This window comes from Lepidochelys kempii, chromosome 3 (assembly GCF_965140285.1).
Source record: "Lepidochelys kempii isolate rLepKem1 chromosome 3, rLepKem1.hap1, whole genome shotgun sequence".
Taxonomy (NCBI): Eukaryota; Metazoa; Chordata; order Testudines; family Cheloniidae; genus Lepidochelys; species Lepidochelys kempii.
In genome coordinates this window covers 141686367-141698382 of record NC_136382.1, presented here as the reverse complement: position 1 = coordinate 141698382, position 12016 = coordinate 141686367, and the positions used below count along the sequence as shown (strand labels likewise).

Here is a 12016-nt window from a genome sequence, read left to right as displayed (position 1 = left end):
ACACTTTGCTTCTCTACAAAAGAAAAAGGACACTAAACTTTCTAAACTACTACATGCCACAAGGGGCCATAGCAATGGTTCCCTCAACCCACCCAGCAATATTGTTAACCTATCCAGCTATCCTCTTAGGACAGCTGCTTCTGCTGGGCTATCTCGGGGCTTCTCCTTCTGCTCCTCCACCTCCACAAACATGATACAGTTCTGTGGTGACCTAGAATCCTATTTTTGACATCTCCGACTCAAGGAATATTTCCAACACACCTCTGAACAGCATACTAATCCACAGAGACCTCTCTACCAACACTACAAAAAGAAGGATTCTAGGTGGACTCATCCAGTCTGCTGTCTCAACCTTCAGGAGTTCTACATAGAGTGCTTCTGCCGACGTGCACAGGCTGAAATTGTGGAAAAGCAGCATCACTTGCCCCACAACCTCAGCCGTGCAGAACACAATGCCATCCACAGCCTCAGAAACAACTCTGACATCATAATCAAAAAGGCTGACAAAGGAGGTGCTGTCATCATGAATAGGTCAGAATATGAACAAGAGGCTGCTCGGCAGCTCTCCAACACCACTTTCTACAAGCCATTACCCTCTGATCCCACTGAGTTACCAAAAGAAACTACAGCATTAGCTCAAGAAACTCCCTGAAAAAGCACAAGATCAAATCCGCACAGACACACCCCTGGAACCCCGACCTGGGATATTCTGTCTACTACCCAAGATCTGTAATCCTGGAAATCCTGGATGCCCCATCATCTCAGGCATTGGCACCCTGACAGCAGGATTCTCTGGCTATGTAGACTCCCTCCTCAGGCCCTACGCTACCAGCACTCCCAGCTACCTTCGAGACACCACTGACTTCCTGAGGAAACTACAATCCATCGGTGATCTTCCTGATAAGACCACCATGGCCACTATGGATGTAGAAGCCCTCTACACCAACATTCCACACAAAGATGGACTACAAGCCGTCAAGAACACTATCCCCGATAATGTCACGGCTAACCTGGTGGCTGAACTTTGTGACTTTGTCCTTACCCATAACTATTTTACATTTTGGGGACAATGTATACCTTCAGATCAGCGGCACTGCTATGGGTACCCTCGTGGCCCCACACTATGCCAACATTTTTATGGCTGATTTAGAACAACGCTTCCTCAGCTCTCGTCCCCTAAAGCCCCTACTCTACTTGCGCTATATTGATGACATCTTCATCATCTGGACCCATGGAAAAGAAGCCCTTGAGGAATTCCACCATGATTTCAACAATTTCCATCCCACCATCAACCTCAGCCTGGTCCAGTCCACACAAGAGATCCACTTCCTGGACGCTACGGTGCTCATAAACGATGGTCACATAAACACCACCCTATACCGGAAACCTACTGACCGCTATTCCTACCTACATGCCTCCAGCTTTCACCCTGACCACACCACACCACGCGATCCATTGTCTATAGCCAAGCTCTGCGATACAATCGCATTTGCTCCAACCTCTCAGACAGAGACAAACACCTACAAGATCTCTATCAAGCATTCTTACAACTACAGTACCCACCTGCGGAAGTGAAGAAACAGATTGATAGAGCCAGAAGAGTTCCCAGAAGTCACCTACTACAGGACAGGCCTAACAAAGAAAATAACAGAACGTCACTAGCTGTCACCTTCAGCCCCCAACTAAAACCCCTCCAATGCATTATCAAGGATCTACAGCCTATTCTGAAGGACGACCCAACACTCACAAATCTGGGAGACAGGCCAGTCCTTGCTTACAGACAGCCCCCCAACCTGAAGCAAATACTCACTAGCAATCACATACCACACAACAGAACCACTAACCCAGGGACCTATCCTTGCAACAAAGCCCGTTGCCGACTGTGCCCACCTATCTATTCAGGGGACACCATCACAGGGCCTAATAACATCAGCCACATTATCAGAGGCTCGTTCACCTGCACATCTGCCAATGTGATATATGCCATCATGTGCCAGCAATGCCCCTTTGCCTTGTATATTGGTCAAACTGGACAGTCTCTACGTAAAAGAATAAATGGACACAAATCAGATGTCAAGAATTATAACATTCATAAACCAGTCGGAGAACACTTCAATCTCCCTGGTCACGCGATTACAAACGTGAAAGCTTGTAATCTTACAACAGAAAAACTTCAGAAACAGACTCCAAAGAGATTGCTGAATTGGAATTAATTTGCAAATTGGATACAATTAACTTAGGTTACTTTTTATAATGATTCAACCATTCCCAGTCTCTCTTCAAGCCTATTTCCCCTTGTTTATTCCTGGCCCCCCCCCCCCGCCCCCGTTCCTCAGACGTTCTTGTTAAACCCTGGATTTGTGCTGGAAATGGCCCACCTTGATTATCATACACATTGTAAGGAGAGTGATCACTTTAGATAAGCTATTAGCAGCAGGAGAGTGGGGGGGGGGGGGGGGGGAAGAGAACCTTTTTGTAGTAATAAACAACCATTTTTTCATGGTCTGTGTGTATAAAAACATCTTCTGTATTTTCCACAGTATGCATCCGATGAAGTGAGCTGTAGCTCACGAAAGCTTATGCTCAAATAAATTGGTTAGTCTCTAAGGTGCCACAAGTACTCCTTTTCAAGTTGATTGGGTGATCTTAACTGTGCTTTAGAGTATGTACATGTTTTGGCTGGTAGTTGAAAAGTTGAACTTTAAATTTCAAGACTAACTGGGAAATTATGATCTTAAGGTTTTGTTTTATTTCAGTGAAATATTCTTTCAACCTTAACCATTTTTTTTCTGAGAATACAGCCTATGATGTAAACAGATTGGTCAAATAGGTTTTATCAGTTAAATTTGTTGGAGACCAACTATTTGTAGAGCTAGAATTAATCTCTGGTAATTATGCTGTAACTCATTTAAATTTCTCTCCAAATCAAGATTTTTTTGGGGGAGGGGAAAAAAGACCATAGAGTAGCCACCCTTTGATTGGTGTGTCACTGCAATATAGGACTGTTTGTCGGATTTGGGAAGAAATAAAGTGGGCCACTGGAATTCCAGGAAACTTTCACCACAAAAAGATGCCATGCTGACAAGAAAGTCAGTGAAGAAATCCCTCAAGTCAGTGAATAATGAGGATGAAGGCTAGCCACATGACGCAATTTGATTAAACATTGAAATCATTCGTGTTCAAAATAATTTACCATTCATTCCGTATTAGGAACAATTTCCAGTAAAATGAATACATTGAAAAATTAGACCCCTCTTTCAGACTTTGTCCAGTCTTTCATAAGTAACGCTCTCCAAAGCTGCTATCTTAATCATTTCGTTGTACCATTCTTGTGTTTTGTGGAAAAATATCCCCTTCCAACACTGAGGAATCGGATCTTGGCCAATAGGAGCTGCTAGTCTAAATTGTTAAACCTTAGGGTTTGCTTCTAATAAAAAAGTTAGCTGATGATAGAATGGTCAGGTTGCAAATTTTAATTCTGGAGGGCGTGAACCTCTCAAAGTTTTCTGCTCAAAGGGTGTTCCTGTAGCATGTTTATCAAATAGCCCCCTGATGTTCAACACCTCCAGCTTGCACTGCTATCTCTTATATCCCATCTGTGCAGTCTGTAAATAATTCTGTACACATTTGCCATGTAGTATATTTTTCAGAAGAGATTCTGGGACTGTCTAGTAGATAAAGTCCAATATATCTCAGTAGAAGAAATCTTATGAGTTCTCGCTGTATTTGTCCAGAGTGGGGAGCTAGTCTCTAAAATCCTTATCACTATAATGCTATCTTTAGGAAAAAGACCATTAAAATAGGGAAAAGACTAGTTGTTCCAAAAACTTTTGGATCTGCTTTTGAGGAATTTTCTGTTAGAACAGCATGATTCTAATACTGATGGTTCATAAGGAACCACTTAAAGGGGGAAGTTTCTAGAAACTAAATAGCACTAACTAAACGGATAGTATACCGTATTATGAATACCATGGTCTTCTTTCTGGCAATATTTTTGTTAATTTGTCTAAATATTGGTATGCCTCTTATCAGACATTCATGTACTTAACTGCTCTGCTTGTTGAATAACTTGGATATTTCAGGATTATCAGCTAGTGATCAGGGATCATACTATGTTTCATGTAGTTATATAAGCAGACTGCAGTTGTTGAGTTGAAATAACATTTCTCTTCAGTATTGACCATCCTGCAACTACGATCTCTGAGTAAAGGATTGTAGATGGAGTAACTAATAATTAAGGCGTGTAGACTAGTGATTACATTGTGCCTATGCTTTGTGTAAAACGGAATTCCATCAACATTGTAATAATTAATTTAAGAATGTTCTAAAAGAGTACTATGATCTGATAGCTTCAGATATCCTCTTTAGGGTAAAAAAAAAAATCACTGCAGTGTCTAAATATTGTTTGTCCATTAAATTCTTTAGAGGACATCACAAAATTAAAACCATGTATCAAATCATATTGCCAGCTGCCATAAATGATATCCATTAATCCAGCAGTCCACCCCAATATGAAGAAAAAACAACTTCCCCACTATATCCATCAAGTTAACTGAGCTATATGTGCGTTTTTATGTATACATAATATGTATATATTTAGAGCTTGGGTAGCCAGGGCTTGAAAAATCCACTTGCAGGATGATTAGAAAACTTTCTTGGCTGACTGCCATCTTCTTCAGCATCTAAACTTTTAACAACAGTTGTAGTGCTTATGGTTGCAAAAGTAATTTATCAACAGAGGTTAAGGTGATAAGTGCTCTTCCAAACTTGACAGAGGGCTCCACTGCCTGCATTGCTGCAGGCAGCTTCCACAAGCTGCAGCAGAGTGCAAATGACCAGGATTCTTGTCAGTTTCCACTGCCATGTTTCATATCCTTTCCAGCAGTAAAACTAACAAGGATCCTGGTCAGTTTTATTCTGGTATCACTTTTGGAAGCTATGAGCAAAAGCAGAGGCAGGCATTGTAACTATTCTCTCGGAAGAGGGGATTAAAGGCTGGAAGGAAGGAAGAATTCAGACAAAAATATGAATGATAATTGGGAGTTGTTTAGGAACACTTTACTAGATCCTCAAAAATCCAGAATCAAAGAAGAAGCCTGTCTTGGTTTAAAGAACAAACAGAGAACAAACAGACTTTGGTTTAGAGGGGAAGTGAAGGCAGCTATTTTAAAAAAAAAAAAAAAAAAAAAAAAGGAAGAAAGGGGAAATTTATAGTAACAAATATAAATCAGGAGCTTGGAATTGTCAAAAATTGATAAGGAAAGCAAAGGGAAACAGGGAGAAATCAACGGCCAGCTGAATTAAGGACAATAAGGAAGGGTTGTGTTTGTTTTTTTTTAAAATATATTAGGGGTTTTTTTTTGTTCCCAACAATGGTATTGGTCCATTGCTAGATGAAATAGTAGAATTATCAATAATAAGGCAGAAGTATTCAATAAATATTTCTGTTCTGTATTTGGGGAAAAACATGATGTAGCCATATCAGATAACACTCTTTCCTTTCCAATAGTATCTCAGGAGGACGTTAAACAGCAGCTACTAAAGTTAGGCATTTTAAAATAATCAGATCCAGATAACTTGCATCCAAGAGTTTTAAAACAGCTGTCTGAGGAGCTCGCTGGACTAGTTATGTGAATTTTCAATAAATGTTAAAACACCAGGGAGGTTCCAGAAGATTTGAAGAAAGCTAATGTTGTGCTAATATTTGAAAAGGGCAAATAGGATGACCTAGGTAATTATAGTCATGTCAGCCTGACCCCTAAATTGGGCAAGATAATGGAATGGCTGATACAGGACTTTATTAATCAAGAATTAAAGGACGGTAATATAATGCCAGTCAGCACAGGTTTATGGAAAATAGATCCTCGCTAACTTTTTTTTTTTATATATATATGAGCTTACAAAGTTTGGTTGATAAAGGTAATAGTGTTGATGTAATGCACTAAGATTTCTGTAAGGCATTTGGCTTGGTACCACATGACATTTTGATTTAAAAACCTAGAAAGATGCAGAATTAACATGGCATACATTAAATGAATTAAAAGCTGGCTAATAGGTCTCAATGTAACTGTAAATGGGGAAATCATAGTAGAATGGGTGTGTTCGGGTGGGGTTCCACAGGGATCAGTTCTTGGCCCTACACTATATAACATTTTTATCAATGACCTGGAAGAAAACAAAATCACCACTGATAAAGTTTGCCAATGACCCAAAAATTGGGGGAGTGCTAAATAATGAAGAGGACAGGCTACCAATATAGAGCAATCTGGATTACATGGTAAATTGAGAGCAAGCAAGAAATACATGTTTTTAATATGACTAAATGTATACATCTGGGAACAAGGAATGTAGGCCATACTTATAGGATGGGGGACTCTCTCCTGGGAAGCTGTGACTTTGAAAAAGATTTGGGGTTGATAGAGAATAATCAGCATTGCACTGGGAGCTGTGATCCTGGGATGCATAAACAGAGGAATCTTGGGTAGGAGTAGAGAGGTTATTTTGCCTCTATATTTGGCATTGGTGTGACCGCTGTTAGAATATGGTGTCCAGTTCTGGTGTCAACATTCTTCATGATTTGTGAATAAATTGGAGAGCGTTCAGAGAAGAGCCACAAGAATGATTTAAAGGATTAGAAATATGCCTGTATATAGTGACAGATTCAAGGAGCTCAATTCTTTTTAGCTTAACAAAGAGAAAGTTAAGAGGTGACTTGAAACAGTTTACTAAGAGTTGTGGTGGAGTCAAGATTTTTTTAAATTTTTTTTTTTTTTTTAAATCTTGACTGGATGTTTTTCTAAAAGATATGCTCTAGGTAGGAATTATTTTTGGGGAATTTCTGTGGTCTGTGTTATACAACAGGTCAGACTAGATTATCACAATGGTTACTTCTGTCATCAGCATTTGCGGGGAAGGGGAAGGAGGAATGCTGGAAGGACAGCAGTGGAACAGAATATCAAAAATGCCCATGCACCTTTTTCTGGTGATGCTTAAACTTTATTATCAGTGACTAACTATCAGCTTTTGAAATGTTAATAGGCTGCCATCAAAGTCTTATTAAAAAAACATACAGTTGGCCCACTCCAAATTGGCATAATGTTATCGAGCAGAAAACTCCACAGGTTTAGAAGTAGTTTCTGGACTCTTACTAATTGGCTAACAGGGACTAAAGTTTTTGGGGCAGCAATCCACAAAAATAATCACAGAAATATAGGGCTGGAAGGGACCTCAAGGTCATTTAGTCCAGCCCCCTGTGCACCATCCCTGATAGGTGTTTGTGTAACCTGTTCTTAAAAACCTCCAATTGTGGGTATTCCACAACTTCCTTTGGAAATCTATTCCAGTACTTAATTACCCTTATAGCTAGAAAGTTTTTCCTAATATCTAACCTAAGCCTCCCTTGCTGCAGATTAAGCCCTTACTTCTTGTCCTACCTTCAGTGAACATGGAGAACGGTTGATCACCATCCTTTTTATAACCACCCTTTACACATTTGAAGATAGTTACCAGGTCCACCCAGCTTTTCCTAATTTTTTTTATTCCAGTTTTTTTTACTCAATTAAAATAAGCACTTAAAGCAAGGTAAATTTAATGGAGAGTCAGTAACTGAATTGGGAGAGGTTTGTGCAAAAAGATAAGCAGGAGGGAATTTAATTCAAGTATGTAAAAAAAAAAAAAGGCAAAACCACAGGTAAAACTGTCCTTTAATCAAGTTCCGTATTCCAGTTAAAGAAGTGTAACTAGAAAAGAAAGTAAGTTTTATCATTAATAGTCTTGGTAAAGTAAAATTTGTTGGTTTGGCCTTTTTCCTTTTGTCATGAAGCATAAGGAGCTTGAAATAATTTTGCTTTTGAAAAAAGGGTGTTTGGGGCTCTAAACTCAGAAGTATTACCAATATAAATTTTAGTCTTTCAGGTTTCTGCTGAGGTCTTGTAAAATCAAAATAAATAATTTGGGATCGGTGTGTATGGTGTATGTTTATCTTAAGAAGCAGCAGTGTTAATTCTTCTTTATAGATGAGAAGTACTATAAAATGCTTCCAGATCATATTATAAAAGAGGGTAACTATTAAAATATTAAATTTCACTACACAGAAACAGGTAGAAGTGCAAAATATTCTAAGTCTCACCTATTAAATTTTTTAGTTGCTTTACAAAACTGCAATATATGTAGCATCCACTAGATTTCTGTTAGATTAGAACAATTTGAAGTGTTTCTATTCTACAGATTTACTTTGGAAAAAATGCAATCACAGTGTTCAAAGTTGTGTCTCAAAGATATCCATGTAAAATGTGCTCCATTTTTGAAAGTTAAAATTTCCAAGTTAGTAAAAATTTTTCTTTTTGTTGTTTGTGGGGCAGTTAAGTGTATTTACATTTAATTGAGAATACAATATAAACAAAAGTAATTTATTTAAATTTGTCAGGTTTCACCTGCATTGTAGTTGTAATGCAATACCAAAAATGTTGAGTTTTTTAAAGGAACTGCTTAATCTGACTAGCTCCTCAATAAGCCAAAGTATGTTCCCAGAAAAACAGTAGACAAGACCTGAATTTGTAATGCAAAAAGCAAGGGTGGGGGGAAGCTTCTGAAGACCAGAAAAACTGATGCAGGATTTATATATCTTTTAAAATGCCCTTCTTTTTTTTTCTTCCCTGTTTTATGAGTTATTTGATACACTATATTGCATATCTGCCAAAATGGTAGAGAAAGATGTAAATGTCAACCGAGAAAGACAGCGGGCCTAACATTTTATAAAAATATCTTTTCTATAAAATATAATTCTTGGATCAGTTAAAACAATTATTCAGATATTGTTATGTGAAATTTAAAAATAGAATAAATGAGTTGATAACTTCTTAATAAACACACTCTTACTAGAGTGTCTTTGCTCTTAAATGTGTTCTGCCCATTTATAGCTGTGTAAGTTATTCCAGCGTATTTAGGGTCAAGTACAGATGCAAACTAAATAAAAAATTGCTGAAGATTTTGGCCAAAATCTTGCTGATTTAAAGGTAAATCTGCATTGACTCTTTATTCCCCATATCTGGCACAAAATATAAGTGTACATTCAACCTAGAAAATTTGGCTGATTAGGATTTATCCTAGTGCCATGTTATCAAGGATTTCCAATGAATAGCTTTTAAATGAATTCTTTGGGATTTGTTGCATCACGCATTAAGGTAGATAAGCTTGCAGTATTCATTGGAAACACAAAGAGTTATTTGTTTGGATTTTTTAAAGTTTCAAATGACTAACGGAGAACACTCCGTAATGTAGCTAACTCGTTTCAGTTTTCTGTATGAATGAAAGAAATAAGATGCATGACACAAATCTCTTTGGGATTAAAGGGTAAAATGCTGCCATTCAGCATAATTTGTGATGCTGAATGTACCCAAAACTGCTTTAAGACTCAGACTTCCATATTTCCCAATTAGTAAATCCTTTTAATACTGTAGTAGAAAGAGCCAAGACTATCACATACCAATACATTCTATGTAAACAGGCTTTCTGTTCCTCAGGAAGATCATGTTTTGGTTTGTCATGGATCCCTACCCCTTAACAGCTCGGTTCTCTTCACCTTGAAAGGCAGGATGTCCCTTCTGGCTGAAGAAATAGGCTTGGCTAGTTTATGCATACTGAGCATTGGTCAGAAAAACATGTACGGGACAGAGCTCAGAATACAAATTGTGAGCACTCACATGTTAGATTGCTGGTCTGGTCCACCTTGAGGATTTTAAGAAAACTTGAAATATAACTGTGCCAATGATGATTTTGTAGCCTCATCTCCATTCATGTTGCAGTTTCAAAGACTTAACTAAGTGTCCACAGCAATGTGCATATGTGTTTATAGTGTCAGGGGGTAGCCGTGTTAATCTGTATTCACAAAAACAACAAGGAGTCCGGTGGCACTTTAAAGACTAACAGATTTATTTGAGCATAAGCTTTTGTGGGTAAAAACCCCACTTCTTCAGATGCATGGAGTGAAAATTATATGCGTTTATAGTAGGAATTTTGGATTCAACGGAGCTATTCATATGTGACTTCAAAATTGCAAAGAACAGTTGTGTATTATCACTAATTCTAGAATATTTATGCTTCTACCATGGAAATGGTGACCTACCCTTTAGACTATACCTTTATAAATCTGATCCAAAAGCTTTTTGGATAATTGGAGGAGTTGGGGGAGGAACATATGTTTTTAAAAAAAAGTGTAAGCATGTAAGTGTCAAAAGCAGGTATAGAAAAAGAACAGCCGTTGAAATTGTCAAGTTAATCACGATGATTCACTTGGACTCCCTCCTATGTTAATAGACACATGGGAGCTGCAAATTTGGGAGGGGAACCAAGGTAGCCCAAACTCCAGTTCTCCATACTTGTTGATCTTCAATTATACTGAAAGCAATAAATCGATGTTTGATTTTGCAGGGAGGCAACAATGCTGGGCATACTGTTGTTGTAGATTCCGTGGAATATGATTTTCATCTCTTACCCAGTGGGATCATCAATCCAAAAGTCATTGCATTCATTGGTAAGTATGGCATTTTCCAAAACTGCAATTTTAACACCAATACAAGTCCAGACTCTTGGAGTTCTATTCTTGAAGCCATCAACATCCACTACAGCTCAGAGCATAGTGAGTCAGGAACTTCTTACTCCTGCTCAACCCTTTTCTCCCCTTGCTCAGAAGGACTTGGGCCCTGGGTCCAGAGAGTCTTTGCAGCCTCACTGCATTGTCCTCACTCAGTTTTGAAATTTGGACTCTGGTCACTTTTTTTCTTATTTGCTTTATTGCTGTTGCTTTATGCTCAAATAAATTTGTTAGTCTCTAAGGTGCCACAAGTCCTCCTTTTCTTTTTCCTACCACTGTAACCTTTCTCTGTTCTTCTCTCTCCTTTCTTTACCACCTTCCCAGTTTCTCTATCTCTTTACTCATTTCCAGAATCCCTTCTCACCATTTCTTTCTCCCACTTCAACCTCAGTGAGTGACCACCAAAAAATCCCCTCAATCGTTATAAGTAATGATATTTTTTTTCCCTCTCTTCATGGATTGAAGGGCCGTGAGTGCAGGGCCACCAGGTCCCAAAAGAGGCACCTGCTACCATATTACTCCTTTCAGATGTCCTTCTGCCCCAGGGCCACTAGTGACTTGTGTGTGTAGTCACTAGTCCCCTGATCTTTCAGGAGAGTATTACTGTGCTGAAGGCATTCTGTGTTTTAAGAACAACTTCACATCTACTGAGCTTAGCATGACCCTAAGATTGTTCAGTTTTTGTGCTGGGGAAAGCCATTCCATAACAATATACTTCAGCACTCCTTAGTGACTGTTGCAGTTATGTACTATGTGCCTTTTTAGGGAACAGGTAAGTGCAGTGATCCAAATTGCTGATAGGAAAGAATGACTATGAGCAACCTCAACTCACTGATTGATACAGTTTCTCTTTTTGCTAGCACAATGACAACATTGGCTTTGTTTTTGCATCACAGGGTGAGAATAACGTATTAGATTATCAATATCTCTAGTGAAAATAGAAATAAATAAAAAAGGCTTGTAAAAACCATAAGAATATTTTAAAAACAGCTTGTATTACCCTAGGAAAAGTAAGTCTATGAAATGAATTAATTTTTGGAGGTGATGAAAGAGAAATACTGCTGTGCAACAGACAGGAATGCAGTTATTTTTCATTGTTAAATAAGAATGTTAAATTTCCAATTTAGAGGAGTTTAGTGCATGCAGCTAGGGACCTATGTACTTTAGCTGTAGGTCAGGGAGTTTCTTATACCTTAAATTCCTAAGGATGAAGGTAGTATAATGGAACAGTTTTTGAAATGTATGTCTTAAAATATTCTTTATGCAGAAAAATGAATCATGGATATGTAAGAAACTAGTTTTTCATGTCTGGTGTCATACATTAAACTCTGTATTCCTGATTTCCTTCAGGAAATGGTGTGGTGATTCACTTGCCAGGACTGTTTGAAGAAGCAGAGAAAAATGTAAAAAAAGGAAAAGGTGAGA

At 38.3% G+C, this 12016-nt stretch overlaps 2 protein-coding genes across 2 annotated transcripts in view; both read left to right on the top strand.

Annotated features, from left to right (window-relative positions):
* Positions 1-12016, top strand: part of HNRNPU (heterogeneous nuclear ribonucleoprotein U) — a 296139-nt gene that overhangs the window by 215635 nt on the left and 68488 nt on the right. The gene's annotated exons all lie outside the window — the stretch shown is intronic.
* The window catches only part of ADSS2 (adenylosuccinate synthase 2), a 48195-nt gene that overhangs the window by 6991 nt on the left and 29188 nt on the right, over positions 1-12016 (top strand). The window contains exons 2-3 of the mRNA XM_073338279.2: positions 10429-10531; positions 11942-12010. Coding sequence (XP_073194380.1) covers positions 10429-10531; positions 11942-12010 — 172 coding nt within the window. The remainder of the gene's footprint in view (positions 1-10428; positions 10532-11941; positions 12011-12016) is intronic.